Source organism: Dermacentor silvarum, chromosome 1 (assembly GCF_013339745.2).
Source record: "Dermacentor silvarum isolate Dsil-2018 chromosome 1, BIME_Dsil_1.4, whole genome shotgun sequence".
Classification (NCBI taxonomy): Eukaryota; Metazoa; Arthropoda; class Arachnida; order Ixodida; family Ixodidae; genus Dermacentor; species Dermacentor silvarum.
The window spans coordinates 368,110,682-368,137,296 of record NC_051154.1 but is presented as its reverse complement, the minus strand read 5'-3'; the positions used below and the strand labels follow the sequence as shown (position 1 = coordinate 368,137,296).

Below are 26,615 nucleotides of genomic sequence, written 5' to 3'. Positions count from 1 at the left end.
TAAGGTGAGCGGCTTTGGTAGCAATATGAATTGTAGTAAACATGAGCTGATTAAGTAAGCAGGTGTGCTGCGGCGTAAGGAGACCGACCTGAAGAGAGACTCGATGACCACGAGCAGGCGCGTGTGAAACGGTGGTGTTGATGAGAAGCGCTGCCCGTGGGCAGCGCGTGCGAAGGGACACACCTGTAGCGCTGCACTGCCGATCCGGGCAGCATTGCATGTGTAGCGTGCGTTGGAAAATGTGGCCCGACTATTACTAACTGAATGAACAAGCGTGGTGTGAGCGCGCACAAACAAACATGAATAGATCACACTGAATGACTGCAGACAACGACTGTCAAAACGCTGGCAGCAAGCGCAAACGCCGCAGCGGCGAAGGTACGTGCGGTCTATCGCTTCAACGGAAACTGAGCGGCGAATGCACGGCGCTTAAAGGTCAGAGCCGTGGGGAGATATAAGACGGTGCGGGCGGAGAGACGAGCGCGGTTGTTGGCAGACAAGTGCCCCCCCCCCCCCCGCTCCCTCCGGCGCTGGCTTCCCGCTTCCTTGCTTGCGCGTGGGAGAGATAAGAGACTGCGGACGAGCGACGAGCGCGGTTGTTGGCAGAGAAATGCCCCCCCCCCCCCTTCCTGCTCCCACCGGCGCTGGCTTTCCGCTTCCTTGCTTGCGCGTGGGAGAAAAACACATTGTATTTAGAGGCTCAGATATAGAAATAGTGAAGTCAGTCAAAGTACTTGGGGTACATTTCTCCAGTTCTTTGCAATGGGATGACCACGTCAATAATATTCAAATAAAATTAAGCCGTATAACTGGAATATTAAGCTGTATCCGGTACCTCATCCCCAACTCGGTGAAGTTATTGATATACAAATCACTGTTTAGTTCTTATCTTAACTATTGCTATTTGGTTTGGGGAACAACTACAGAAACAAACTTAACAAAATTACTGAGAATACAGAAGAAAATACTGAGGCTGATAGACAACGCTAAAGTTCTAGCACCTAGCGACCGACTATTTAAAAAATATAAGATAATCAAAGTGAATGACCTATATCGATACAGACTACTACGAGAGTACTGTCTTAGCTGCAAACGCTCAAACTTTTTGTTTATGGAGATGGCGAATCTTTGCTTAAAGGAAAAGGCTTATGAAACAAGAAATACAGAAATGTGGAACGTTCCTTACTTTCGTACTAATTATGGTTTTCAGATGCTTCGATGTACTCTTCCGCGAATTCTAAATCATTACATCAGCAAAGGTATAGATGTGTCTCATTTAAGTGCCGCTGAATTAGCGGCTCTTTTTGTTGTATAAACTATGTAGCAATTTATTTAAGTGCATAAGACTGCAGCAGATTTCCTTGTTGTATAAGCTATGTATAAACCACGTTTTCAGTTTTCCTTTATGACATGATTTTTACGTAAAACAATGTGACAGTTTAAAAAAAAAGTGTATGATATTGTGATGTCCTTCAGCTGCTGCCATTGTTTCACAAAGGGGGCGGGGGATCCCTCAAGCCGTCATTTGAACGGCTTTTCCCTCCGCCTCCTGTTACACTGTACTGTGACGAAGCAAATAAAGCAATATCAATATCAATATCAGATTGAGTGCGTTCGCTCTCCCTGATAGCGCGCGTCCCCGCACGCTTCCGCTGGGGCATACGCCGCGCGGCGAAGATTTTATCTATACGGAACCTCACGGCGACGGCGACGGGGACGCCGACGGCAGAAATCCGGTTGAAGTGTCCATATAATTGCTATCGCAATAAAAAAAAAGACGGCGCCGGCCGCGCAGTTTTCGCGCGCTGTTCCGCGGGCTGGGCCCGGTCCACATCGCCTATCCAATCGCTACCTCCAGATGCGCATGCGCGACGCGTGACGAGCTCTCCTCTCCGGCTCGCCGGTGCCACCTTATCGCCGGCGCGGTTTGCGTTGTGACACGCAGTGGCAGACACAGTGTAGTGGTGCTTGCCGCGCCTGGTGCGAACTGCTAGAAATTACGGTGGTGTGCTGTCGGACAGTTTGGCGGGATCCGTTACGACGAAGCGGAGTGGTGGAGTTGCCAGGAGGCGCAAACAAAGGTCAGTGCTGCATATTTATGTGCTCGTTACGGTTGTTGTTGAGTGAAACCAAAAATATCATTGTGTCGGGTAGGATACCGCCACGCTGCCCTATGTATTCAGTTCAATTCAGGCATGCCTGCCAAACTCGCTCCACGAAGACAATTACTGCTTATATAATCCCATAGCTTAATTTGAGTACCATCCCGGCGGATTTGTTTCCAGCGCGCGTAATAGAGCAATCTAAATGACGGAATGATGGCAGTTTTTCCGCCAAATTGCGGATCATGACACAAAGGGCAAGAAAGCAAATCGAATTAATATGCTTACTTCGTCATTTACGCTGTCTTAAATTCTGCGCGGAAAATTTTTTCGTTGCGTGCAACTTCACTTTGTCTTGGCGCGTGAAACTTCACTTTGTTTTGGCGAAACGTAATCAGTAAACGGTAATTCGCGTCAAATTGCGTGCTCGTGGGCCGGAATCCCCTCGACATTTATGACTCCGACCACGTTGCTGGTTCGCGTGTTTCCCAGTAATCTGTATGCCCCCTTACAGTATGTTGCTTAGTAAGATACTGACGGTCGCTTTAGCTGACAGCGGGTGTGGATCTTCGCACCGTGCGACCGCGTGTTGGCCGCTCGTGATCTCCTCGCGCTCACACGCTTAGCAACTTCCAAGCAAATTTGTCAGAGCTTGCGTCCTTGGACGTATCGGTATTTTTTAAAACTTGTGGGTTATTCCCGCTGTTGTTTTATTCTGCTAGGTAGCATTGATCTACAGTGCTTGCAAAACCGGGATCATCGTCCCGGGAATCTTTGCCCTTGCCACTTGCACGCACGTAATGCACCAAGGAGAGCACGCGAGTAAGATGCCATTCCGCGTAACGGTTAATGATGGTTCAAGGCGTTGGCGGCCGCACTAACTAGGTTTGGCTGTGTACGTTAGATAGTTTCTTGTTTCTTCCAATGCCATCGGCCTTTTCAGATCTTATGTACACGCCACCCTTAGCTTGCTCCCTGACGTAGAGAAATGGAAGGGACAGTGGTTGTCTTAGTAGTAGCGCCCCAGGTGAAAATATGAAACTGGTAATGGGGGGGGGGGGGGAATGGGACCAATTGGTCCCAGCTGGTTCCAGACGGGGACCAGCTGGTTCCAGCTGGTTCTTAACTGGTGCCCGGTGGGAATGAAGTGGGACCAAATGGGAGCCTATTGGGACCAGTTGGGGCTTGACTGGTACCAAGTGGTCCCAGATGGGAGCCTACTGGGACCAGTTGGGGCTTGACTGGAACCAAGTTGCCCCAGATGGGAGCCTAATGGGACCAGTTGGGGCTTGACTGGAACCAAGTGGTCCCAGCTTGAAGCCTACTGGGACCACTTGGGGCTCGACTGGAACCAAGTGGTCCCTGCTGGTGGCTGACTGGGACCGCCATATAAGCTTCAACTGGGACGTACCAACAGGGTGTTTCACATAACTTGAGCCGAACTTTGAAAATGTGCAAATGCCACGTAGCTGGACCGAACCAAGGTAATGTTGTGTAAAGCTGTATTGGGAGTTTCTCATGCTGCTCTACAATATTCTTATGGACATATAATTTTATTTCTCTTAATTATAATGATTGATAAGTTTATTAGTTCAGGCTAATCATCTAATTTGGCAGCATGCAAAAAAAATTAATCTGAGTATCTCCAAGTGACAGGAAACATTACCTTGGTTCTGTCCAGTTATGTGCCATTTGCATATTTTCAAGGTCTGGCTCAAGTTAAGTGAAACACTCGGTATATGGGACCAATCAGAGGCCAATTTGGAGCAGCCAGCCTGCATGCATGCCACTTTGATAACACATGAAAACTGGACTCAAGAAGCCTGTAGTATCGCGTTGGAATATATTTGCTTGAATACTTAGTTGATGATTAAGCCATACCAACATGCCCAGCAGACAGTAATATGTTATATGCTGTGAAAAATATGGACTTTCTGCTGATGCAGTGTAATATGTATCTACAACTAGATCGTGTGTCATAACTTTTGCGAAGGCAGCCTGCGAAAGTAGCCCATGGAATATGCCATCTCCCAACAGATTTATGGTGAGGCTAACTTCTAACAGCGACAAAGGCCTAATTGCAATTATCTGGGGTTCTTTATAATGTACACCCGAAGTTAAGTACAAGAGCGTTTACGCCTTCTACACCCACAGAGATGTGGGTACCATGGCCAGTAATCGAAGTTAGGACCACACACATTCAGCCACAGAGCTCCCATGGCAGGTTTGTTAACTTAAACTGTTTGACATTGCAGCCAATTCCATCAGGCTTTCTGGCTCTGGTAGTATAAAACAGGCCACATCTTTTTGCATCATGATTAAATGGCGTAAATATGAGCCATCAAAATTAGAATATATCCAATACACAAGTACAAATCATGAGTAGTATTTCACTGTTTATTAGAACACATTTTATTTTTAAAAAAACAAAGAACAGAAAGATGTGGGCAACATTAAAAGCTCTCAATTTTCTAAGTAAGATATCAAGGACCATTTCAACAATCACACTCAAAGGTTCAATTTGTTCTCGTGAGTATCAAGACAAGTTTCAGACATACAAGCACATACCCCAGAGTTCCATTATGTATACATACCCACATTGTATACCAATTTTAAAGCTAGCAAATAGATTGAATACAAGAACACTGCAGATGTTAGTCTTATCTTGAACAATGGATTATTACAAACACAACAATGAGTGACATTTCATACTACTGTACTGTTGGGTGCACACAATTAATAAAAAACAGCATTGGCGTGATTTGCTGCAACGGTGCAGTATACTTATGAAGTAAACGTACAAATGTAAAAAGTAACAGGTCATACGCAATTAACACAGCAGTCCAACAGTGATCCAGTTTTACAGCAGCATATATCTGACTGCGACCTGTAGCCTCGTTTTTATAAAGATCACACATGGGCCTATTATGTTACATCAGCCACTTATTTCACATCACATCAAAAATGCATGAAGCTCTGCTTGAATACACGTGTTCCCACTAATGGTAGGCGACTCGCACCACCTATTCGTAGCACTAGCCCATTCATGCACCGTTATGACTTTAATATATTCACTTCATAAAAAGCAATAAACACTGCTCAAATCCGGCTGGTCAAGGGCACAGCATTCTGACAAAAATAAGAATAATCAATCACTGTATGTTGACAGTTGTAAGCACATAAAAGAGATGTTCTAAATTAAAATGGCAATTTGGGCTTGATGATGTTCCATTACTAGCAGATTACTAGGTGTGCTGCCGAGGACAAAAGTGACTAAACATTTGAAGCTGTGTGTGTCCTATCGCTTTTGTCCTTGTCTGCAATGCACATAAAAGAACCGCAAACAATGTAAAAGAGGTTTACAACACAACTTTTTAGCAGTTAACATCGTGGGTAAATCTTCATATGTGACTCGCTTGAAAAGGATTCGCGTAGCGATGCCCTTTAATACCAAAAACATGCGACAACTTTAATAAAGAGTGGTGCAGGGCCTCTTTAAGAAAAATGCTCCTTTAAACTCATGTCTTATAATTCATCACCGGTTTTTAAACAGGGCTTTAAAAGCAAGTGGTGCAAAAAAATTGCTTGCTCAATCTCCATGTAAAGACATGGGACAATGCCAGACTTTACCTCAAGAACATGGCTGGACTGCAGTCCTTAGGCCTTGTGAATATAGGGAGCTTCAGTCTGACACGTGTCAAATTTTTTACATACTGCAAAAACTCTCTCTTTGCCAGCAATGTCTTTAAACCCAAGGATGTGAGAAATTGTTACACATGCCCCAGATGGAAGCATTGCGGCAGTGCAGTCAGTTTTGTTTGGTCTTTTGTACTGTTTGCTGTGAAAAACATAACGAGACACTGCAACTTTGTCGTGTTCTACGATGGGGCCAATTGTCATGCAGCCAATATGGTTCATTACCAAATTCAAAACTGGCTGCAGTGCTTTCCGCGGCTTGCCAATCATAGAAACAACTGCCCCACATTTTGCACCATTGCCTTTGGTTAAGAATTCTCTAGTCTGAGGGAGAGCTGATGCTTTAAGACTAGCAAAAGAGCTAGCCATCAACAGCCGTTCCACAATTTGGATTGGCACTCCTTTTGCAGATGTGACCAGCTCCTTCACATGCCCTATGTTTGATTCAAATACAAAGCAGGAATGTGACCAAAGTGGTCCCTGCAGTACCACACTCTTGGGCAAGTGCAAAAGCTGGTGTACATTAAATGTCATTTCTTTTTCTCCATAAAGAAACTGCACACCCACTACAAACTTCACTAGTAGGCTAGCGCTTTCACTGACATCAGTGCTGCTAACATTGTCCATCAGCAGTAGTGACACTCCCTTAATAAGCAAGATGAAATGCTTAAGATACTCGGTAGGCAAAATACCGTCTAAACAAGGCAGTGAAAACCACAATAGCCACAGCTGCCACTCAGTAGCTTTCCAATACTTCCGTAAGGAAAGGGTACGCTGCAGTCTAAAACATAATGGTGGCTTTATGTTGCACAGCCGCTTGTCTACAGCACTGAGCAGTGCTGGCCTCCCAATGTAGTAGGGCTGGCCTACACTGGAGAGCCACAGTTCTGTAAACTGGCGTGCAACTCCCAGCAACACACAATGCATGTAATCTGGTGTGAATCCCCAGATTATATCAAAGTGTGGCATATTTATTAATGGAGTTGGACCCTTTATGCCTTGAACAATTGTCCCTGTGCGTGCTGCTGTCTTCATGGCATTGATGGTTTCTTCCATTGTTCTGTCTGGCACTGGCTCGTCAATTGTATACTTAATGGTTCCTGTTCCAAAAGAAAATAACAAAGGTGCTAAAATCAGCAGGTCAATCCCACATGCTAAGAGATTCTCAACGGTGCTGCAAAATTCAAGCTGATGTAGCAGCTTTTATTCGGCTGCTCCTCCCTGACCGATGAAGGAAAATAAACTTGAATTGAAAACGACTACAGCAAGATGACGGCAATACTTTATCGGAAGCTGCAGATGAAAAATAAAATCATGAAGCAGCGCGTTAGGCACTGCTATACAAACAGATATTTCTGGAAGTACTATACTGAATTTTGTATTGTTGTATTACAACACATCGAAATTAAATCAGCATGCACTCCACATCTATATATGAAGGTTCTTCATGCATTGAGGTTTACTTGCCCTGCGGTGATATAACTACCATACAAAAGCTTTCTTATGTGAGAGGCAAGAAATTTGCTTACCTTCTACAATGGTCCCAGGATGCAAGCACCAGCCACAGCCAAAACGTCCATTGAACTGGCGCATATTTTGCATTATTGCCCTTGCTGGGGCATCAGCAGAACAGCGGAACGGGTGGACCTGCAAAATAAAGAAAGGACAATTAAATCAAATACCCCATGAATTTGAATAAGCCATGTGACTTCTGACATTCTCTGCAGTCTGAATAACAAATGGTATGTTGTCTTCCTGGTTTATAATTGACATGATATAAAGATGCTCTTGTAAACATGTAAAGCACATTTGAATAATTAATATACCACACTTAATGCATTTCATTATAGCAAGCCCCAACATTGCATTCATGTTACATTCAAGAGATAGAATATCACTTCTCCCAAATTGCATGTATGAAATCCAAGCTGACTGGCATGACGGCTAGCAGTGCTACTCATATACTGTAGCCAAGAAAAAGTTGGCAGAAGTGGGGTTTTGTTATGAGGTTTTTGAAAAAGCCAGACAATTAATGTTACACTGTTGTAATAAAAAATAACACCATGTGTTCGTGCTTACCTTAAAACACTCATCACAGTTGTCATGAAACGGTTTGTTGACAGTCTTAAATAGTGAAATAGCTTAAAATGCACTCACAAAATCTGCATATGTTATTTCACATGTAATATTTGACATTGATATAACGCCACGACGGTTGAATAAGCGCTACTTGTTTTGAATGATGTACATACCTGCGAAGAGATGAATGTTGTGCCATCCGTCCAGGTGATGCCACCCTGCATGAGGTCCTCCATTTCTTGCACAAAACTGCCCATTAGCAGTCCCATTTCAGGATGCGATTGCCCATACCAAAGTTGTGTGGTGAAAACATGTTTGCTGTGGATATGTGGCGGCAGTTCATTGACTGTCACCTGAACTGGCCAAATTGAATACTTTGAAGACTTAAACAGTGGGCTTCCATCGGAGTTAACAGTAAGACTGAGGTCATATTTCTTTAGTTTCTGGCGCATGGCTCGGTAGGCTTTCCCGTCCCGTTACGTCCTGCATTTCTTCATTTGTTTCGCTACTTCTGCAGCAGTCTTCGATATGGTCCAGCCTTTCTCGGAGGGCAACTGCTAGTTCTTTTGACGAAAGTAGAGACTCCAATTGTTGGCGCAACGGGAGGCTGACAAAGAAATGCCCGTCACGCATCATCTCGCGCCCGCAGTACCCTTTAGTGCACGCACTGCAGCTGCCCCGAGTTCCATTTCGCTCAGCCAGGAGTCCCGATGTCTCAGCTACGAGAGACTTACAATCACTCCAATAAAACTGAAACTTGGCGGCGTCGATGCTGATACCGGCGTTTTTTCTGAACAGAAATTTTGTTACCGGTAAATCAGATCTTCGCAAGACGTATGCAAGTAGTCACTGCAGTGCTTCCACCGCTTTCCACGGAAGCGCGTACTCGATGGCGAAATTCACAGCCAGCGCCAACAAGTCGTCGGGACTCAGCGTCGGCTCTTCCTCCTCGGCTGGTTCTGGCTGCAGCGTGGGTTCATTATAAGGCGGCAGCACGCCGCAAGAACTTAGTCCACTCTCTTCGCGCGGAGGTGATGCTGAAGGCACGTCAGAATCTTCGTCAGACTCTAAATCCGCCGGGTTGCAAGTCGCTAAAGGTACGGAACATGCGCGATCTTGAACGGTTGCCTGCTGCGACACAGACGGAATTTCAAATAACCTTTTTCTTGTCGTGTAGGGAAGGTCAGTAACATCTCCTCCAGCATCGAGATATCGTTTCCGAGGCCTCATTTTAATATACACAACGTCGCGCACACACACTTTCACATAAACGAACGTGGTAGAACAACGCGGTTAGGCCACCGGCTAGGTTGCGGTTAGGCTTGGCTAGTTTTTCCAAAACACAATCTCCATATCGTGTACGTTAGTTGAATTGCATCTCAAACTTTTCAAAACAGTTTACGCATGCTGAAAATATAATCACAGGTATAAAATTGCGGAATAAAATTAATGCAAAAAGTGTAGTTATGTATGTTCATTATTTTCTGATACGGCTAGCGACTGCGGCAGGTCATTACGTATCCAATCCAGCTCGGATTTGTTTATGTCACTCCGACCCGATCCACGTGGTAGCCACTGTATTCGCGACTCCAGCAATTCATGCGACACCTAGCGGCGAGCGCCGGAAACCTCACACGGAGGTCGGAGCGTCGGAGCAGACGCTCCAGCCGTAGCCTTCGTACTGCGATCGGGTGCGCTTCTAGTACGATACGATGGAGCCACCATCTACGAAACTCCGCACGGCCGTGGAATTATGCTGCGTTTTGCAGTTTTGCGGCGCCGAAGAGCGACATGGATTGCGAATCTTATCATAAGCTGCAACAACGGCAATAGTTGTGTTCTCAACATCTTGCTCGAGAAAGTTTTCTTTTTTTTCTTTTCAGGTGAGGGTCGGTTTGTTATTTGTGTGAAGAGAACGCGATCCTGTTGCTGGTACTACGTTTGCAGTAAAGTGCTACAGCGAACTTCAGGAAGTTTGCGTTGAGGTTGTTACTGCCTTCGTGATAACGTTCAGCGTATGCGTGCTGCAACATGTAGTTTCATTTGATAGCCGGCTTGGCAATGCAGTTTATGATGCGAATGTCGCCGCGGTACTCAAGCTTTCCTTGATTAAAGCTTTTATATCGGATACATGCGGCGCACAACGTGGAACTACCGCGTATGATACATCAGCGAAAATCGGTACATCGGAGTTTCAGGTCCTCCCGGGTAACGTCAATAAATCGTTCTATGTAAGCACAATATGTACGTGCCAGCGTGCAAAATAACTATGGGGTGGCATAGCGGTACGCCTTCATTGCGACGTGGACATGCTACCCGTGTAACTAGTGCAAATTAGCATGCGCTTACCTGAAAGTGCGTAATTATCAAAGCAATTGTATCCCTTATCAGTGTGTGAAGGAAATAGGCAGTTCAGAGGCGAACACAGTTTTGGCCACTTAAAGTGCAGGATACGTCAATTATAGAATAACATGGAAAATTAATTAGATTCATAATACAGTAGCTTAGTTAACATTAATTTACAGAGAAACATTTCTTTTATTTCATTAGTTTACACAGCAGCCATAAGAGACATGTTCGTAGAAAGCGGAGATAAGTAATCAGTCATGGTCAGGCCACGCAGCACAAGCCATACCTGTACATGGTGTGCAAATGTGTTTTTATTGTAGTAAGCAGATCTTTCGGTTTCTTATTTATCGTTTTGTTCTCTACGAGAGAAACAATGCGCGAACTACTGCAATAACTACAGCTAAGCGAAGTAGCAGTCACGTTGCGCAAATCTTGAATGTAAAATAGATAACAGGAACGCAAAAGTAGCGGGAAAGGTTTGCCACAGATTCGTAGTGCATGCTCGCGAGAAAATGCAAAGCTTTATTTTAGGTTCGCTTGCTCTCTGGACTGAAAAGAGCGTGCAGAGTTTGCGCCTTCGCCGAACGAACAACAATGAGAAAGTGCTTGCGCGCCGGCTGCGCATTTATCCGCATGTACAGCGGCAAAAGCTGATCGAGCAAGTCGGTGCGCTGCTGCGGGCCATGTTAAACGTGCCAAACTGAGCAGGTTGTAAGATTTCGGCAATCCTGGCGAGACTAGCATGACGTATTCAACTTCGCCGGCCGCTGTCTCGCACGCTTGAAACGCTGGACTATCTATCCGCGCCTTCACAGCGAATGAAAGCAGCAGAAATGTGCTTGTGCTTTTCCGACAATCTGACAGTGCACGAGTACTTCGGTTCCACGACCAATGGGTTCAAGAATACATCGGTGATTTTCATCAGAATCTCGTGTGGGTCCGCTGTCACGCCAGATGTTTGCACACACCGTGAGACCATTTCAGCCTCTTTACCCACTGTGCCTCCCTCAGATCGTCTAAAATGACTTGGTCGGCGTAAGCTACCCGCTTTCCTTCCACAAAACAGTGCAAACTGGCATCACACTGCACGAAAATCGTCAAACTGCAGTGTACTGTACATCCAACACAGCAGTTGCGGCGACGGGGGGACCTCCGTATAGCCGCCATGTTGCACAGTGTAGCCAGACGCGGCCAGTTTTCGCAGCGCCCCCTGCAGTTCATTTGAGTTGCGAATACACGTGCGCTTTGCTGGTCGAGCTGTCTGTGTTCACGCGTTGGTAATTTGCTGTGTCTAATAATCAGCTATGTTTGCATTAGTGAAGTTTTTAGAAGAATTTGACAACAACCGCTTCTATGTCGTGAGTGTAAATTCAATTTTGGACTTCCGCCCGCAGCACACCGAAGATTTTGATAATAGGACTACTTATTCAGTGTTCTGGGTTGACGAGGCAAACAACGAAAATACGCGGGCGTACGAGGCTCAAGTTCTGCTGCTGGCCGGTAAGTTTGCACACGTGGAGCTTGCGTGCAGGTGCTCGCGCCTTGCACAAATTAAGCGTTTCAATGTGTTTAAATTGTAGACCATGAACTACCGGCATATAATACATTGGAATTTCAAAAATACTGCAGAAGTTTTACAGTATATACGAAATATAGCAGGCGATTTCGATTGAGTAATCGTGTACGGACGACTTCGTGCAGTACATAAAACCCACGTTGATCGCGGTGTTGCAGGCCACAATTAGTGCTTGCATTTTTTCGAGATTAATCATTAGCAAAATATTAAGGCAATTAATTTGACTGCTCTCGCACAATCAACGTCTTAATTAATCAAGAAACTTATTTTTCTCAGTAACAATTTCGTGCGTTACAAATTGACATTATATTATGTGCTGCACGAACACGTTAACATCGATCGTGACGATGTGCAATGACACTAAATTATTCAGAATCATATTATAAGCAATAGTGTTTGCTTTAAATTCGCACTGTTCTTGGCAGGCAGCTCGGAATCCATCTGTGTTGGCAAAACATGACTTCTAAAACTCCAACCATACTATAAATGTGCGTGCATTTATTGATGCTTTCATTTTATTTTAATTCATGCCATCTCCTTTGTCTGCCTTACTCAAAATCCCGGGAGGAGCTGGAGCACAAGAAATCGAACAAGAGGGTGTCCATGCCAAAGATTCGCATGGAAGAGCACTCGGATGATGATAAGCGCGCTAAAAAGCAAGACAAGCAGGTATGCAAAGCATTCTGTTATGAACTTAGATGCAGTTTCCTATTATCTGGTGTCATGAAGTTTTACCAACTCAGATTTTATTTTTACTGCTTTGTATCTAAGGTATCACAAAAGCGCAAATTCATGCAAGTGAATGCAAGGAGTGCGAGCTACAGTAGAATTCTGGAAAAGCATGTTCAAGATGCAAAAAAAGCCAAGGGTGAACAATCCAGTGAGCCCAACCATCAAAGCCGGGTAAGTGTGTCGTCTGTACATTTTATATATTTCCAATTGATAACGAATTGATCCACTTTTTCAGAGCCCCAAAAAACCCCATTGGGAGTGTGACACATCGTCTTCGGATGAATCACTAATTTCTAGTGCAGAGCTGCGTAAAGAAATAGCAGAGAAAAAATGTGGAAGGAGAGATCACTAAAACTAGAAAAACAAAATGAAGTTCTGCTGGAGCAAGTGGCATCTCTCCAGCGCTGCTTGGAAAGCAAAATATTTCAAGGTAAGGGAAATCACCTCGGCTTGAACACTCTGGATAATACATACTGTCAGGAGTGTGTAAGGGATATGTGCTACAAGAATTGTATATACTTTGTCACAATCAATTGGTCATAGTGTGTTAATTGTCCTCTGTGCATTAAGTGTACGGGTATAATTGGCATGTATATTTTGTTGCAGTGGAAACCCTTCACAGAAGAAACAATAGCATGGAAGGTAAGTTCTTCCATTTACCCATCAAGTTGAAAGGCTAAAGCCAACATTTCTTGTCAGATACATGCCATTACTGACTGGTTTTAGTAGTTTTAATGATCAACTGTGTGTTAAGTGTTATGCTAATATTTAAACTTGTGTGTCGTAGGGGAAGGCATTCATGCCAAGCTGGGTCACGTTGCCAAAGGCCGTGGCAAGATGGGTGAGCTGTTTCATTTCCTCTTAAAATTCTGTGACCACTTCTGGAGTACTTATATTTCTTTAACATGTTTTACTAAGTATTTTACTGTACTTCATTACAGAACAAGCCATTAGTACCAGCCAAGGTTAGTACATAGAAAGCTGTGGTTTGGCAGAAAGTTTTTTGCTTCTCATTGTGTGACTATAGCCTAAATTTCTGGGCAGATAGCCTTCTTTATAATGAGAATGTTTTGACCACAATAATTTGAAACTATTTTTCTGCAGAAGGCGATCACATACCAAGGGTCATCACAGAAGGCAAGTGTTTCCCTTCCTCTCACATACAGCTAAAAGCGTTTTTAGGCAAAATTTTCAGCAGACTATGTGCTACATAGGCACTTTTACACTGTTGAGCCACAGCCTTTGGAAATTAGAGCAATGATTCTGGAGTGAGGTATTAATATGGACAATTTCGAGAACATAGAGATGCTTATTGACTGTGGGATTCTGCTGCTAAACACGAGGTCACAGGTTCGACCTCTGGCCATAGTGGCGGCATTCCAATTGGGGGCAGAATTGAAGAATGCCCGTGTACCGTGCTTTGGGTGCATGCTAAAGAACCGCCATGTGACCAAAATTAAACCGGAGCCCTCCACTACTACAGCATCCCTCATGACCGACTCTGCAGTTTTTGGGCATTAAAACCTGCAAAATATGAACACCAGTTTCACTATGTGATTTTTAACTAGTGCTCACTCTGCCATTTCAGATGATGACTTGCATGTGGACAAAAATGATCAGGGCAACGCCCAGGATCATTTTCCTAGCATACCAGGTACGTTCTCTTTTATTTCTATTTTCTGTGAACAGTACATTCGTAAATGCGACAATAATAATATGCTTTAGATACTTCTAGCTGACTCCATCAGGGTCATTTAATCCTGGTTCTACGGCTACTTGCTGTGGGACAAGTACATTTGTTTTACTCATACCTGAGTGCTCACATGCACACTGTATCTAATAAATAAATGTAAATACCTTGAGCCACCCATGGCCACCATTCATAAAGTAACTTGTAAAAGTTTTCATTTTTATGCGTAAGTAATTAACAGAACTTTTCCCCTGCTCTCTAAATCTTGTAAAGTCGTGCTATTTACTTGTGTAGAATGTAATGTAACAATTGTGTTTAGTTAGCATTATTTCAATGCTAAGCTTGTAACATTTGCACACGTACAGCGCCATTAAAAGTGTTGCAAAGATTTTAATGTGCTTTTGATTCCTGTCTAGTGCCTGGGAAAGACTTCGTGCACCTCCCTGATGGATCAGTGAGTACCATTGCACACTATTTTCGTATTCCTTTCCACGTTTAGCAGTCCAAAATGTGTTCACATGCTAGCTTCTCAACCGATAAAAAGTGGTCATTGTCATAACGAGATGTGAAAAATCGATACTGCCTAAACCATATTTGCCCATTTTGTATGACAGTAGTTCTTATTTTACTTATGATTATACTTGAGTTTATCCCCTGATGTTTCAGTCGCTGAAACAGAAGGTTGCTGGGCATGTCGAAGAACATAATTTGTGATGGACAAGCCCTGCTTTCTTTTTCAAGGCAATGAAAGTGCACAAAACCCAGCTGTATTTCACGTACTTCCTTTCAGAATTCGTATTTCTGTTCTGTCGGTGCTCTAGAAATTACATAATTGAACAAGTTTATCTAAGACCACTGGTTGCGCAATTCAATTATGTAGGACCTCTATTCTTATTGGTAATGTTTAATTTTGACAATGTGGGTATGGATATTTTTTCCTTTCAGTTTCATCTAGCAGAAGGTATTGTTATTTCTGCAAATCAAGCTGCCAAAATCTTAAATAACAAGAAGGCAACACTTGTCTGCAAAGACACCGCCCAAGCAATATGGGGCACGGATGGCCTTCTGAACAGAAGTGTGAGTGGCGTTGCTGCCCCCAAGCTCAGAGCAGCTGGGGAGTTGCCGAAGCAGCCACTTACACCCACGAAAGTGAACGTCGTGACAGGTATGGTGGAAAAAAATATATAGACTCTGGTAACCTTGAAATGTCTGAAATGGCACATCTGTCTTGATTTTGGCTTTGTTTGTCTCTATAAAAATCTTTGTTTTCTTGACATTTTACCAACATTATTGAACCTTATGCTGTGCTGTGCCAATTGTGTTTTACAGCCACAGTCCGCCACTGGGGCCAGCTAAAGGGAGAAGATGTGACCACAGCTGTGGCCTCCATTACCAAGCTTCTCTCCGAGAAAATACAAGATGTGAGAAAATCCAGCAAGCAACTGGCTCTAGCCAAAGAACATCATAGCGTGTGATTAAATACTTATAAACTGGCCTTATAGCCCTTGTCTCTTTAGCAGCAGCTCTGCATGCACGGCTGCCAACGGGCACCTTGAATGTATGAAGCTGCGGCTAATACGCTGCCAACTGGTCCCAATGGGGGCTGGGACCACTACCAACTGGTCCCAGCTGAACTGGTTCCAGCTGGTCCCATTAGGGGCTGGGACCAACTGGGACCACTATCAACTGGTTCCAGCTGGTCCCATTGGGGGCTGGGACCAAGTGGGAATTTCACCATAAGCCAGTTCAACGGGGACCAGTTTGGAACCAGGTGGTACCACTTGGAATATTTTCACCTGGGGCGAGTTCATGCTGCTGCTGCTTCATAATATAACTGTTTTGGGGCACCTTATATTAGTTCACAAAAACATTTCATTGGTACAGGGAAGAAAGTGAGGAACGCATGCCGGCCTGGTATTCAGAAATTGTGCTGCCATTTCTATGTCGTGGACGTCAGTTCTGGTAGCACGACAGAACAATTGCCTAGAACGCGTACGTGCTGAATAAATTCTTACATCATAATGTGCCCACAAAAATTATGCCATTTCTGCGCGTCCTCAAACTTAATAATCTGCAAACATAGCTACGTCCTCTGTTCGACAATAACCTGTGCAGAAACCGAATATCGCTCTCTCCACTTGGATAGTTTGTGACAAATATTCCTGCTTTTGTATGAAAAATAAAAATGAAAACATTATTTCCAGTCTCTACGCCAACACTTCGCGTCATGGCTGTGGTATGCACTGTGGACGCATGTAATGGGCATATAGTCATGATTTGTGAGAATCTTATGCAGCAGCCTAACCCACCAGCAGTTCTAGTTTGGCTCATGCCACCACGCAGGGCATATACCTAGAGGATAAGACTTGGACACACCTTTGAAACATAAATTTTGCTCCACAACACAAAATTTATCACATCCTGTGACTTGAACAGTAATGTTTATACGTGGTAGCAGCATTACAAAAACACATTCTGAATACATTCATTATTTATCTTGTTATGTTAGATGTATAATAGCATATTTATAACCATTCCATATTAGGCACTCGATTCCGCATAATCTGGAGAGGCCACTGTGATGCGAGGTGTATACTGCCATTTATTTCAATGTTGACTCATGCTATTTCAGAAAGCATTCATGCGATCTGTGGGTGCAACGAGAAAAACGCGGCTGCTTCGGATGAAAAAGTATCTGAGAAGCCTGCAGAAAGTGACCACGCTTCCAGCAACCCAATCCCTTGTCCTGACGCACTACTTGAACTGAAGGTGAGAATTTCATTTTTCAAAGGCCTTGTTCAAACATTGCCTGACAACGTGTTAGTTACCTCTGGTGAAAGTGCCAGCTGACGATATTATGCTTATAAGCAACCGCCTACTACTTCTTGCATTGGTAAACCATTTTTCGGCAGGCAAAGTGTGTTATCTTGTGGAACTACTAGTTGTTGATAGGTATGAGGGTTGTGCTGGCTGTCAGTCTAAGCATTTATGCCTATTGACCGCACCTGTAGCAGACAAGGTATGTAAGGAATGCCTATGCTGCTACTCAATTTGGAAGCTCCACTTTCGTAAAACAATTTGAGATTCTCGAATGAAAATGCTTTATTGGCTCACTGCCTCTACTTCCTGTGTTGTGCCCCGGCATCATTTCCTTAGGCTCTAGCTTCCAGACAGGCAGATTTTGTATTTATTTTGTTGATGAGCTGCTTGTCATCTCTTCAACTATGCTATCAATTTTCATTTATGTGCATACATTTTCTGCGATCTGGTGGAATGTATTTAGCCATTTTAAGTGTTAACGTCAGGCATTTTTGTCATGGATGTTACTATGTGTGGTTTGTCAGAAGCACAAAAACATAGCTTATTTTAAAATCTATGGTTTGCTGATGTGTACAGTTCTTTATCTGCTTTGCTTTTTTGCCTAGGCAATTGAGGACATGGTCACAGATCAGTTTTGCATGGACCTTGGGCGAATGAAAATGCTTTTGGCCGTAACTGCAGAGGCCTGCAGCTCCAATGCACCAGATGATTTGCCGTCATACTTTTTAAATCCTGACGTGGTAAGATCACTGATGTTTTTCAAATCGTGTGGGTCTCCTCTGTATGGTTAAGAGTGTTATTTTGTAAGCTCTGATTTATGTTTCGTCAGCTGTGCTCTGTAGCATTTGAGAAATGATAAAAAGTGACTGGTCATTTACCCAGACCAGCTCACACTTTATAACCTTTAACAATAGTGAAACGGCATTGCTATATCAATGAAAGTTCACAGATCTCATTTAAGTCAAGATGAATATAGAATCGACACCGCTGCTTGAGTAGTTGTGTGAAGGTTATATTTTCTCTCATCGTATCGTTCAGCAGAATTAAAGTATTTGAAGCTATCCTAGGGCCTGTTTTTTTCAGTGGGCCATAAAGTGTCAGGCAATGTGCATTTCTTTCAGCTTGCCTTTGAAGCAGAAATAAGGTTTAGAGACACAGGGGAGGCTCTGGAGGCCAAGCTAAGCAAAATGAAAGAGATTTTGGACCGGGGAAGTCTCATGGGACTTGAAGAATTTGTTCGACCCAAGAAGGCTGTTGCTGCAGTTTTTACCACGCTAAGACGGCATTTTCTGATCTCTTGAATGGAAAGGGACTGATAAAAAAATTTCAGGGCTGTAGTTCCGTACACAAAATACCTAAAAAAAGGTATGGAAAGGTGGATTTCAAATGGAGATTTTTAAATCATGTTTTACCTGCAAGTTATGTTAAGCATCATAACAGCACTGAAAAGCACATAATCGAGTAAAGAGGACATTTATTTGTAGTGGGCAAGTGCATGAAGTATGAAGTGCTTAAAGATTAATATATTGTTTGGTTGGTAACTATAAATACCTCAAGGCTGGAAACGCCGATTGATGTTCCGGTCATTCAACCAGGAAAGCGTAATGCTTTTTCCAGAAATAAAGTAACGATTCCATTCACACTAAGCAATTGTCAATGCGACATGCTCATACAATTTTTGTGCACACTGGCACCTTTTGCAGGTTTGAAAGAAAGGAAACCAAGAAATCAGTGAAATAAATTATTAGTTTTATAAAAAGGGTATCATCACGAACACCACAATTTAAAGCCATTGTGTAGTTAAAATTTGCTGCTTCTCTTTTCTTTAAAGGCACAAGAACATGGCAACAGGTCTCCACCAGGCCCATGCATTTTGAAAGAGAATGGCAACTTCAGAATTGTCTACAAGGAAAACATTGTGGTGTTACCACCTGCATCATCACCTGAGAAGGTCGTCATCCACCTGTTGACTGTATATTTTATTTTAAACCTGTCATACCCATACGCTTTTGGACAGTTTTTGGGACGTGTGCAGGCAGTTGTGAAGGGTGAGCCATTTGGGCAGAGGCGTGATGCCGTTTAAGGTAAAGTCTCTGTTGAAAAACCTGAAGCTGTCAGGCCTAATATTGACGTGCTAAATGTTTGGTAGGTAGAAGCAGCATGTCAGCTGCAACATTGTGAAGTCGTGCCTTCTTTTACAATTTTTTATCACCAAGGCAAAGCGCTGGCTGTAAGTTTCAAGGTTGGCTGTTTTTTTTTCTTTAAGGTATCTTACTTGTATTTTCAAGGCTGAGTTGTTTGGTTATATAAAGATTTCTCACTTGTTTTCCAAAGTCTCTTACCTGTATATTTCGCTGTTACCTTGTTGACTTTTTAAAGTGTGCAACATGCTTCCAGATATATTTGGGGCATAAAATTTTATAAACATTTACACTAGCTTTCATGCTAGTGTTTGGGTTGAGTTATACCAAACTACACAATGCTGGGGCAAGTAACCTGCCTGGAGTGGGAGGCTTCTTCAGGGGCTTATAAAGTTTTTTGGTCACGATTAGCTTTGTATTATACGTGTATCTGTGATCTGCCAACTGTATCATGCCAACTGTATCAACTGTAATGTTCATGTTTTTGTTGCAATATTTGCCACACGATTCTGGCAAGTTTTTGTGTGCAAATGTTTCATTGTTTATTTTGGCTTGCACTGTCTTTTCCTTTTAATAACTTATCCACTACATTCTTCATTGGTCTTGTTTTAATTCATCTCTGTAAGCCCATTGTTTTATGCCTTTTTCATATAATACTTAGAGTACTGATTTTTTTGGAACGGGGATGCATAAACACGCTAAATGGCATATGGGTACTTGCGCATTTGAGTTAGCTTATTTCCTGTGATAAGCCAGCATATTTTATAGCCTTGTTTGATGTTTCTTTTTTCCATAGCCGATGTGCAAGTTTATTTGAATGTGGTGTACTTATGTCTCGGGCCATTTTTATTACCCACTTTTTTAATATAGGGGCATACACGTGAATGCCACTTAATGCCTAGTCTCTTTTCTTTTTGATATTTGTTCCTTGTTGACTAGTGATTTTCTATTAAATTTGTGACGAACACGTCTTCAGTGTATGCAATACTGCCAATCAATGAAGTTTGCTCATGTTGAAAAGCATTGTAAGAATTTGTTTCATAGGTGTTTTAATTTAGGTACCTTGTTTCTTTTACATGCAGCTAAAGGCCAGAACAGGATTCGGCAGGGGAAGCCAAGGTTGCCGTTGTGCCATTCTAGGTACCTCAAACCTACTTTAATATAGAACTGTGCTCTAATAGGCAACTGTTGGGAACTGTCGGGGACGACCCTGCTGCAAAATTTCTACTTTTCAATTGTTGTTATCACCGCAGGCCACGTGCCAAGCCAGCTTGGGGCCAAATATGACCTATTTGTACTGACAGGGGGAAGCAAAAATATTGCAGAAGTGGGAACTCATAGACAGCTTCCTAACTGTTTATTAGAACATTGTTTTATATAAAAATCAGGGTCAGAAAGTACCTGGAATGGCGCAACGGATATAGCCATCGCTACTTTTTGTGGATCAACGTTTCAGTAACGGAAACAAGCCTTTTATTCGGAACAGGGTTCCATATACTCTTATGCGCAACGACGATCCACATAATCAATAAGTAAAAATAAGTGGTGTACTGTTCCATCTACTTTTTGAAGTATGTGGAACGTGGTTCTGAATATATAACAAACTTTTTTTGCAAAAAAGTTCCAGCTACTAAGTGGATCTTATGTGGATCCAGACTAAGAGTGTAGCGCCGGGTCTTAAAGCTAGAGCTGGTACTCTATCTGCCATGGAGCTGTTCATTTTACACTACACAACAGTACACGTCTAAACAGTTGCGAAAACTTGATCAACTACTGTACTACCAGAATCTACTATAAGGATGCACTATGCCAATATCAGTTATCCATATGTCTGTGCCAGATCCCGTGCAAAATTTGCTCACCTTGAAGTGTGGTATACCGCGCGTTGATATCTTCGGTGCCCCCCGTGTTGTATTGCAGGAGAGCGAGTCCACCATCGACCTGCAGGTGGATACGTACATACGTCTCGAAGGTCCTGCTGAACCCAGCGACCATTGTGTACGCGGAGCGGGGCAGTGTGCAGGCAGCCTTGGGCAACGACAATGCGCATGGATGCTGCAAGGAGCCGCCTTCCCCGCCGCCACCGCGGTGAGTTCGTAAGCAGGCGTCGATGTCAGAGCAGCGACCAACTGCTAAGTACACAGCACAGTGTATATAGCAGAGCTTATTCTTGGGGGTTGGCCGGTTCATACTTAAAGGGCCCCTAAACCACCTTGAGGTCGAAATTTATTTGTGGCGTTGCATTGTGCACGAGTCTACAACGAACATGTAGCCGCGAGAATTTTTCGAAATGGTGCCATAATAGCGGAGTTACATGCGTTTGATGATCGAAAAACGGCCCTCGCTCGTTTCGCTCTTTCCTTCGCTACTCTCCTGGTCGGCTGGTCTCTCCTCTTCGCCGAGCACTGCTCCAAATATCACGTGACATACGTCATCACCAATGCGCTTCTCAAAATGCCTCACACTTCCGGTAAAGTCACGTCCACTCTAGCGGCAAATATACCGATGGTGAACCGGCCTCCCGTGCCCTAGAACGTCTGCTGCGCGAGAGGTGTCCAAAGTAGACGGTAGTTCGGCCAGCGCACCGCCCGCAGCACTATCAACGAGCCAATCGACGACTGCGAAGCTGCGCCCCCGCCACCGGCAACGAAAACATCGGCTGCAGCTTCTGTTCCAAGCAAAATAAGTTTTCCTAGATCAAGTGATGCGTAAATTGTACATTTTATGAAGAACGATATCCACTATCAAACGTTAAACATTAACTCGATAGCTCTGATACTTGTCGAGCTCAGCTGCAGCGGTGCACGGCTACCGACGGGAAACGACCGGCTCGGCTGTGCTCGCATCGCAGCTGACAGCGCCACTAATATAAGCGTGTTTTCTTCTTCGTTTACAATTATGGCGAAGAGCGATAGCAACGGTAAGAAAAGATTGCGGCTTGTGAGCGACGGTAATTCATTCTGAAGCACCATCCGTTTTAGCTTTGAAGTTAGCCGGAAAAGGCCTATCGACGATATCGGCGCCGTCGAGCAATCGGCGGCAGTTGCGGTGAGGCTGCCGCACAAATGGGTCCCAGTCTAATCCTCTCTATGGCAAGGAAATCTCACCGTTCGCGAGGAAAACCACCGTCCAACGGCGGCCTGCAAATGGCAAGCGGCATGTGGCGAGTTACCGTGCCCGTAACGGGGACGCGGACTCAGTGCTTCTTCGCTACCCGCTGTTACTGCGGTGCCGGCCCGTGTTCATGTGAAGCGTGCCGCTGCGCACAAACTGCAACACGACGAGGAAGAGCAGAAAGCGCGTACCTGCTAGCAGACTAACCGGAAGTCGGAGGGTCTTGTTCGACCAATGGACATCGTTTCCGCAGTTGACATCACGAGATTCCCCCTGCTGACATCGTGACGACCTCTTGGGATGCCGGAAAGGCGACGGAAGGAGGATGGCATTTTTTTTTTTTTTTTGGCGCTCCCGCGGTGCGGAGCGCTGCAGCATTTGGCACCCATGATCGTGACAGCATTCTGAACTCGATGCGCATGTTTACTTGTAATGTTCAAAAAAATATCTGAGGTGGTTTAGGGGCCCTTTAAAGCAATAACGGTAGCCTGTACAGGACGGGCCCAAGAAAGGCGAAAAGGTGCTGGATCCTTTACAGCGGTAATTATATCGCTATCTCACTTACCGAAATCAACCCCCCGTGAGAGTATGGTTCGTTTGGTAACCTTTCTTGCGTCCGTCTCGTAAACGCTGCATAATCACTGATCAGGGTATACGTAAATATGAACACAACTATGGGAAGGGAAATTGCGGCTACAAGCAGTGGCCACAGACAATCTGTAGGCCATGTAAATTCCGTGTCACACAATGCTGCACATCCTGCTTTTCTCCGCCGGTGTGTGGAACGCTCTCACGCTGTGTATGTGTGTATGCAGGAGGGTGCACTCCCCGACTGACGCCTGTGCGCGGGCGCCAGCACGTGGCCGTCGATGGCGACGAGCGCGTCGTATGCGAGGCCCAATCGGGCCGCTGATCCTCGCTGCTGCCTGTGGGCACGGTGGTGCGCAGACCCTCAGTCAGGCTGGTGCAGTTTGTCGCGCAGGCCATACACGAGAGCCCGCATCGGGTGCTGTGAATCAGGCACGTCTACGCCGTACTGCAGTGAGTCACCGTGTTCCCTTTTCGCTCTCTTTGTCATCTCATTTTCAAACGTATAAGACAAAAAATGAAAAACTAAGAAACTTTTCATTGTATTCATTTATAAATACAGTTTGCCGAGAAAAGAGGGCTACGTTTTCTCCTCCATACTGTGTTATGGGAGTTTGCTTGAGTAAACAAGCACCAAGAAATAACACTAGCGAAAGGAAAACGAATCCAGCGCCTGTCTGTCTTCCGTAGAGCTGTGTCTGCTTTTCTTGATACATAAGTATTCTGTTTGCGTTACTTGCCTCAAGAACAGAATGCGAACTGGCCCAGCAAACCATCTTTTTTTGTACGGGATATACGTCCTTTTGTGCGTGTGGGCTGGTACATAAGAAACTTCTCCGGTCGAGCTTATGTGTATGCAGTATACTGCATCGAATATATTGACGTAGGAGCAGTGCTCTAGTGTTATTGGCAAGCCGTGACGACAACTATCATCAACAGGGACACTTGGCCCGAGTGCATTTTCTTTCTAACGACCGACTGACTGAGTACCAAGAACAGAATCTCTAACTAAAGCACCATGTTTCATCATGATTACCTGACTAGCAAACCATGTTAATTTTCTGAAATGATGATCACATCATTGTCGAAATCGCCCATTGTATTAGAAATTAGTTCTGATATTTTCTGTTCTTTTTGTATAAGCACTACATTTATGCTCTACCATCACTCTTGCTATAACTAGTCTCTTATTGTTTGCACTATTTCCACATTTCGTGTCATTTATATCTTTAAAACAATTACCACCCATCTAACCCCGACTTCTTGGCCAATCCCCCGCAGTGGGTAAGCATCACTATTTGCAGCAAACAAGCAAGCCGAGTCTATTCTGAATTATCTTGTTTTTGCATCATCTGACACACGTCACTTGCAGGAACAGATACCCTTATTACTTCTGGCTCCAGGACAAGAAGGGCATCAGGAACTGGAAAGTAAGCGACTCGGTTACTGTAGTTTCCAGTTAATGAATCCTCCGCAGCTTAAAAGCATCACAGCGGCTTTAGGCTTCTTTATTAAGCCTAATGCCTGCATTGGGCCTAATGCATAATGAATAAAGCTTAAATCCACCGGTGTCATCCAAGACAGTTTCGTGGCCTTCCTTGTCTAGATTGCACTCACCGCATTGGTCTCGAGTCGCAGCAGTGTGCGGAAACCGATAACGCATATTTACATTCCAATTATGGATATAATGCTTGACAAAATAATCAACAATCTACCTCATTGTAGTCACTGTATTCGGGAGCAACTTGCCCCATTTGTGTTTGCAGTATGTGCGCACACACTAAATGGAGTTTTAGAAACATCTGCTTCTCCTTTATCCGGACTCTTTAGATGCATGGACCTTGTAGCTGCAGCTGGGAATAGACTCAACCACGCACATAGGAGCCCCCACTGTCTTTTCGTATTCTTAATGGCAAGCAATCCATAACTGCCTTTAATGTATTTTTGTTTTTCTTTCCCATTGTGTAGAACAGCCGTCCGGGGTAATTTACCTCACGCCAACTCGTCCACCTGCCTCTTCATCGATTGCTTGCCTTTTCTCTAAATAAAAGAAAGGCAAGTGATCAATGGCTAGATAATGCAAGAGAAAGTAAAATGATAAGCGTACTTGATCTCGTGAAAAGGTTTCGCTATGATACGCATGCGCATGTATTCATATTGGATACCTTTTAGAAATGAACAGCTTTGAGTTGGTGACTTCATTGATGTATGTCCGCGCGGTTAAACATCTACAATTTTTATTTCTGCAAGCAATGTGCGGCATCCCTTGACATCCTGCAGTTTGCAGAAACGCTATCAGATCATTTTGTCATAATTACTTGAGTTGAGCGACACCCACAGCCGTCAAATGTGTGGAAAGAACAGCGAGACCTTATACAGAGTTTGATACTGTGAAGGAAGCTTGTAAGTCGGTGAAAACGATTACATGGTGAACATCTTAAGACACGCACTCAGCTTTGTAGGTTTAACAAGTCTAAAAGGGAAGAATACTTGGCATCATCATCATGATCATCATCAGTCTATATTTATGTCCACTGCAGGACGAAGGCCACTCCCTGCGATCTCCAATTACCTCTGTCTTGTGCTAGCTGATTCCAACTTGCACCTGCAAATTTTCTAACTTCATCACCCCACCTAGTTTTCTGCCGTCCTCGACTGCGTTTTCCTTCTCATGGTATCCATTCCGTAACTGTAATGGCCAATCAGTTATCCATGCTACGCAATACATGGCCTGCCCAGCTCCATTTTTTTCTCTTAATGTGAACTAGAATATCGGCTATCCCTGTTTGCTCTCTGATCCACACCGCTCTCTTCCTGTCTCTTAAAGTTGGGCCTAACATTTTACTTTTTATGGCTCTTTGTGCAATCTTATTCTCGAGGTTCTTTGTTAACATCCATGTTTCAGCCCCATATGTTAGCACCGGTAGACTGCAATGATTGTGCACTCTTCTTTTCAACGACAGTGGTAAGCTCCCAGTCAAGATTTGACAATACCTGCCGTATTCACTCAAACTCAATTTTATTCTGCTGTAAATTTCTTTCTCATTATCAGGGTCCCCTGTGAGTAATTGGCCTAGATAAAAGTACTCTTTTACAGGCTCTAGAGGCTGACTGGCGGTCCTGAATTCTTGTTCCCTTTCCAGACTATTAAACATTATGTTTGGCTTCTGCATATTAATCTTCAACCCCACTCTTACACTTTCTTGGTTAAGGTCCTCAATCATTTGCTGTAATTTGTCCCCATTGTCGCTGAATAGGACAATGTCATCTGCAAAGGAAAGGTTGCTCAGATATTCGCCGTTGATCCTCACTCCTAAGCCTTCCCAGTCTAAGAGCTTGAATACTTCTAAGCCGGCAGTGAATACCATTGGATAGGTTGTCTCCTTGCCTGACCCCTTTCTTGATAGGTAACTTTCTACTTTTCGTGTGGAGAACCAAGGTAGCTTAGGAATCTTTAGAGATATTTGCCAAGATATTCACATATGCCTCATGTGCTCCTTGATTATGCAATGCCTCTGTGACTGAATTATTTCACTATTAGATAAAATATTCACGAAGATAATTTCCAAGAGAATCAGGGCCTGACCTCTTTCATGATAGGTAACTTTCTACTCTTCGTGTGGAGAACCAAGGTAGCTTAGGAATCTTTATAGATATTTGCCAAGATATTCACATATGCCTCATGTGCTCCTTGATTATGCAATGCCTCTATGACTGAATTATTTCAC

General features: G+C 43.9%; 1 protein-coding gene and 2 long non-coding RNA genes across 4 annotated transcripts in view; 2 read left to right on the top strand and 1 right to left on the bottom strand.

Moving 5' to 3' along the window:
* The window catches only part of LOC125942412 (uncharacterized), a 161,720-nt gene that overhangs the window by 58,590 nt on the left and 76,515 nt on the right, over window positions 1–26,615 (top strand). The gene's annotated exons all lie outside the window — the stretch shown is intronic.
* LOC125942413 (uncharacterized) lies at window positions 1,914–19,629 on the top strand. Of its 2 annotated transcripts, XR_007465082.1 has the most exons (4): window positions 1,914–2,081; window positions 16,857–16,993; window positions 17,650–17,784; window positions 18,876–19,629. It is a non-coding gene; the product is annotated as an uncharacterized LOC125942413 (long non-coding RNA). The 2 variants fall into 2 exon arrangements; XR_007465083.1 differs by lacking the exon at window positions 17,650–17,784 and having other exon boundaries at window positions 1,921–2,081.
* LOC119445363 (uncharacterized) lies at window positions 4,323–8,995 on the bottom strand. Its single transcript, XM_049660563.1, has 3 exons — window positions 8,051–8,995; window positions 7,328–7,445; window positions 4,323–6,898 (listed from the first exon to the last, which is right to left on the bottom strand). The coding sequence occupies exons 1-3, from the start codon at window positions 8,327–8,329 to the stop codon at window positions 5,760–5,762; spliced, it is 1,536 nt and encodes a 511-aa protein (XP_049516520.1). The 5' UTR covers window positions 8,330–8,995; the 3' UTR covers window positions 4,323–5,759.

Coding starts and splice junctions, on each gene's coding strand:
- LOC119445363 (XM_049660563.1), bottom strand. CDS start 8,329: ATGCGCCAGAAACTAAAGAAATATGACCTCAGTCTTACTGTTAACTCC. Junction 7,446..8,050: donor CAACATTCATCTCTTCGCAG/GTATGTACATCA, acceptor TTTATTTTGCAG/GTCCACCCGTTCCGCTGTTC. Junction 6,899..7,327: donor TCCTGGGACCATTGTAGAAG/GTAAGCAAATTT, acceptor CTTTTGGAACAG/GAACCATTAAGTATACAATT.